This window comes from Limulus polyphemus, unplaced genomic scaffold (assembly GCF_000517525.1).
Source record: "Limulus polyphemus unplaced genomic scaffold, Limulus_polyphemus-2.1.2 Scaffold8289, whole genome shotgun sequence".
NCBI lineage: Eukaryota > Metazoa > Arthropoda > Merostomata > Xiphosura > Limulidae > Limulus > Limulus polyphemus.
In genome coordinates, this window is record NW_013673899.1 from 1 (window position 1) to 5347 (window position 5347).

General features: G+C 32.5%; 1 protein-coding gene across 1 annotated transcript in view; it reads right to left on the minus strand.

Annotated features, from left to right (window-relative positions):
* Nucleotides 1-1000: 1000 nt before the first annotated feature.
* The window catches only part of LOC106475250 (N-acetylneuraminate 9-O-acetyltransferase-like), a gene marked incomplete at its 3' end in the record, with an annotated part of 27727 nt that continues 23380 nt past the window's right edge, over nt 1001-5347 (minus strand). Inside the window, exons 5-7 of the mRNA XM_022379409.1 lie at nt 4594-4682; nt 4181-4277; nt 1001-1063 (exon numbers count right to left, since the gene is read on the minus strand). Of these exons, the coding sequence (XP_022235117.1) occupies nt 1001-1063; nt 4181-4277; nt 4594-4682 (249 nt within the window). The remainder of the gene's footprint in view (nt 1064-4180; nt 4278-4593; nt 4683-5347) is intronic.

Below are 5347 nucleotides of genomic sequence, written 5' to 3' on the forward strand. Positions count from 1 at the left end.
TGTAGCATTTATTACTGATTAAATCATCATATTAGTTTCTTTCACAAAGAAGATAAGTTCTCAGTTCTACTGATACGGTCATCAAATGTAGTGAATGGGTCATATCAACAACAGGTTATTTATACTAGAAATACTGCTGGTAGCATTTATTACTGATTAAATCATCATATTAGTTTCTTTCACAAAGAAGATAAGTTCTCAGTTCTACATTATAAGGTCATCAAATGTAGTGAATGGGTCATATCAACAACAGGTTATTTATACTAGAAATACTGCTGGTAGCACTTATTACTGATTAAATCATCATCTTAGTTTCTTTTACAAAGAAGATAAGTTCTACATTATAAGGTCAAGAAACAGATGTATGTTCAGCATTTTTTCTATTCAGATGATAAACGGCACATCTAAATTATTTAACATCATGAGATAGGTAGATATGTAGTGATTGCAAGAAGAATGGTATATTTTTTCAAAGTTGGGTATATAGTATTGTAGCAAATTCTCACTGGTGGGCATGTGGCATGAAATATCTGGTCAAAAATCATCACAATGTGTGATTATAGTTTAATTTGTTGCTTTTATTGAATATGTTGTACAATTTATGATGGTGAACAGCTCTCTCACTACAGGCTTGGTCAAGTCAGCCAAATTTATGTTTTCAGTAAGCATTAACCTTTTAGCAATGGTTTCCTGCAATTTGCAAGAGTCTGACTGGGGAAGGATATTTGTGCAACAATACAAACAGTAACTCTGATCTTTATTAACATATCCTCACAAAAACTGGCAAGGTTTTATTAAAGATTATAAGTATCTGGTACAGAAACAAAGTATTTTTAACACATCCTTCAGGAGCCAAGTGGTGTCTTTACGGGCAAGGTTTTATTAAAGATTATAAGTATCTGGTACAGAAACAAAGTATTTTTAACACATCCTTCAGGAGCCAAGGGGTGTCTTTATGCCATAATTTGTTAAATATTAAAAGTAAGTTCCATTTGGAAACTCCCAAAGAGGGGGGTTTTGGATGTATCTTTTCATGACAACTTCAAAACAATGAAAGTTTGTTAATTGATAAATATTTTAATGAAATACAGCATTCTCAAGTCTTCATACTAGCTAGTACTAAGGTCTACCTGCTGGGATAAATTCAGCATATGTCAATAGAGTCACATTCTCAGCATCATTAATTAAACAATTGCCAACCTTTTATGCTTCTTCTATCACCTTTATATTTTTAGCTTTCAACTGAGATAGGAGCGATTTCACCTGTGATTCGGTAGGGAAGGTAGAAGTATCATGATAGACAGCAGTAGGATGAGCAGACAGGAACACTTTGAAAGCAGTTAAAGGCAGAATATTGTACACGGCTTGCTGCACAATATCTACCAAGGTGGTTCTAAATGGTTCCTGAATAATACCTCTTTGTGTCATTTGGAAACTTCCATGCTTCTTGTGTTTGGCTGTTAAGCTCATGATGCACTGACAGATTTCAGTCAACTGACCACTTCAAATCACTTTTCACAGCCCCAACAATAAAAGAATGCAGGAAATGCCTTCTTTTTAGCCAATAAAAATGTCCAAATAATTGCAGCTCAAATGAAGAAAATCTGGACTGGGTTGTTTTTTCAAACAAAAATGTACCCATTGGCTCATGAGGGGCTTGTTAATTAAGTCTTTCCACTAACATAATGTTATTTATCTATTGTAGTTATCTGCACACAAACTTGGATAGTTTGAGTACAAGGTGACTTTCATTTTAAGTGTAAATATACTTTTTTTATCTTACAGTTTCCGAGTTTTATTTGCATAACCTCTAGAACCTCCTAAATTAATATCAAAAGCTTTTTTTTAAGGTAAATGTATTTATTTTTTTTATTTTTATTTTTTTTTTACCACATCACTAACTGTAGATATTATCATCAACACACAGTGCAATGAAATTTTAAAAGTTAAGAAGTAGAAAAAAGTACATATGTTTTAATTTTTTGTAAAATATCATTTGAGATATTTTGGTAATATTCATAATTTCAGGTCTTCTGCTTTTTCATAAGCCTTCAGCACAATTATCTTGCATTTGAGCAAGACTGTAAAAGCCTTAAGAACCAAGGCAAAGTTTGAGATTTATTTTTATAATGTTTAAATCTTTCAACTATGCAAGTTAAAACATAAATAATACATAATTAACTAAGATATAAAAGTAAATGCAATTTAACTGTCTCTCTAACTATAACATATTTAGGTAAGGAACAACCATAAGTGCTATTATGGACAAAGCAGCCAACAATACTACTGGCAGTTATATCTACCAAATGATAGCAAGTGAGTGCAAATTGAGCAATGACAATTTTATAGCGAGTAATTTACATTTAATTTCATAGTTACTGAAAGGGTGGTAGATAAAATAGAGAAGATACATAGAGAAAATGTGTCATATGTCACACTAGGGGAAGTTCAGGATTTTTTTAAATATTGCTTTATAAAAGTAAGAACTTAAAACTTATTAAAACATGGATTATTAGCAATGATTTTATGCTATACTAATTGATATAACAAAAAAAAATAGTTTAGTTAAATTTTGAATGTAACTCACTAAAAACCTTGTGACATGTGGGGTTGAGGAATTGTTCCATGGCAATTGAAGCAAGGGAAGTGGAGAGTAGAATAGGAAAAAACCCCAAGAGACTCAACGGGCTGAAGCAAAGGAAATGCATAAATGTAAAAATGAAAGAGAAGAGCTCCCACAGGACCAGAGCCAAGGATCAGAACTAAATTACCTCCAAGAATCACAATGGCCAGCCCTCAATGAGGGAAAATGAATAGGAGAGAGGTGATCCCACAAAGTGTATAGTGTGATAAAACTGGTGGGGTCTCCTGGCCTTAAAGGCAAGAAGCCAGAATAGATGACTGCATTAAAACTCAAGATGCCAATGTATAAGTAATACAAAAAAACAAATCACAATGAAAAGTGCAAGACAGAGATCCTGAAATGAATATTGAGGGAGGTAAATGTCAGAAAGTAGGGCAATCTGGCAAAGTATATCCTAGAAACTAACTTAACTGGGACAAAATGGAAAAAAATAAATATTGGGCGAGGTGATTAACAGGTAAGTGCAAATTGCTCCAGTAAAGTTGATACAGTAGTGAAGTGTGAGAATGAATGAGAAAGAAAGTGACAAAAAAAGAGGAGATCTCCATACTGAAAGGAAAGATGCAAGTGAAGATGCAACAAAGGAGTCTAAGATTCAGCAAAAAATTAGGTAGAGAAAGAAAAAACACAAGCAATGAAGGATGGAGGGATTATCTGATTCTCATTTGGAAAAAGTGAAGAAGAAGCAAAGGCAGGTGTGGAAACAACATAGGTGGAACAAAAAATGGGTCACACACAGTTGTAGTAATAGAAATAAGAGGATAGGAATCATAGTATCTGAAATCAGAATGGAACCACACACATAGTGCACAATGGCAGTAATATTACTGACCATCAGAGTGCCTCCAGTTACCAATGAAATACTGAATGACTCCCATGAAGTAGTCACAAAAAATATCAGATGTTGGAAACATGGGAATATGGATGTATAATCCAGTTGATTGACAAAACTAATAATGTGGTGATCCTTTATTGTTAAATATGCAGAAGATGGGCCTAGAATAGCAAAGGTGTATAGGCCTAACAATGACTGTGAAGAGTACTGGGTGAAATCCACATGTTGAATTAAATAGTGAGAAAAGGAAATATGCCACAAAAATACAAATATGATGAAAATTACATAAAGTTCTAACCCATAAGTTTAAAAGGTCATATTATTCTACATAATAAGAAATTAAGAAAAGATGAACAGGAATACAAGTTTAAAATAATAAGAACAAAAATTCCAGTAATTCTTAAGATAAAAAAATGAAGACAAGCAGTGCTAAGGAAAGAATAAGCTTTTGTTCAAATGCTAGTGCTCATGGGGATTACTGCTTATGGAGGATGTGTCATCCTCTTATTGGTGGAAAACAACAGTAATGATTACATCGTAGACTGGCACAATACACATGCAAAGGTGGGAACTTTATTCAAGGCTTGTGGCAGTGCAGATCTTTACGGCAGTGCACAGGGTAATAGCTATTTCTTGTGCAGAGATATGAATAACATTTCTGAAATACATTTTTAACATCAAGAACAATTTATAAAACTTACCTATCACAAAGATAAAAATATGCCATAATGAGTCCAAGTCTGGCAAGAGATGTGACTAGTTCATAATAAGAATTCTGGTTGGGATCCTGTGATTTACCTTGATAAAAAAAACATTTGAGCACAACTCCTTTTTATAGCAATTATTCAAAGTGATATTACGAAGTTATATACATTAAATCTATCTTAATAAAAAAGATATGTTGTTTGAAACTAGCAAACTCTTTAACATTATTAGAACTATTCCAAAATCCTAAATATTCTGATTTTACCATTACAGACAACACAGCTTTCAGTTCTGAATGCTTCACATTTTTTTTTATACTCAGTTGAAATGTAAAAGTGAAGAACACTTTAATATAAAATAATACATAAAATAAGAAGTAACAGAAATGTGTAATTATAGGCCATCATACGTGTTGAAGTTCCATCCAGCATACCAAGCTTCTGAATTTGTCTTGCTTTACACTTTCTATGAAGCACCATAGCTATGGCTAGAATCACACTGCAAAGAAAAGTTAAAAACTATAAATTACAAATACAGATAATTGTTCTGACTAAATATAACAAGGCTATTAACTCAGTCAGTTACCTACGTACATCAATTAGTGTCACTAAAATCAGTGTTTCCAATTACTATTGTATTTGGTTATACCACGTTCCAACTATCCCAGCCATTATGATCTTCATTAATACAAGTTCTAAGAGATGACAATCCTACTTGTTAATAATACATTATCTGAAGACAGCCCACTCCTATGGGCTGAAACATTGCACTTTTATTCCTTTTCACCCTGGTATCTCAAGTTTTTATACGGGCAAAACGACAAGATCAAGTTTTGAAATATTATGTGATGTATTCTCTAAAATCACCTCCAAAATAAAATCATAACTGAAATGTTGAAGTTTTAAAATTTCTTTTGATGTTTTATCAACATTTGTTTTGGATGAAGTAATTAAAAAACATCAAACTGTCAACCCTAATTTTTGCTTACTATTTTTTTTTTTTTACAACTTGCCAGTTTCTGAAACTGAAAAAATTGTATGCATATCAACTGAAACCTGGGATTATTTTCTTTATTGCAATCTACTTGCTGTAAATTAATCTTCCTTGTGCAGTTACACTATGTTTAATCTACTTGCTGTAAATTAATCTTCCTTGTGTAGTTA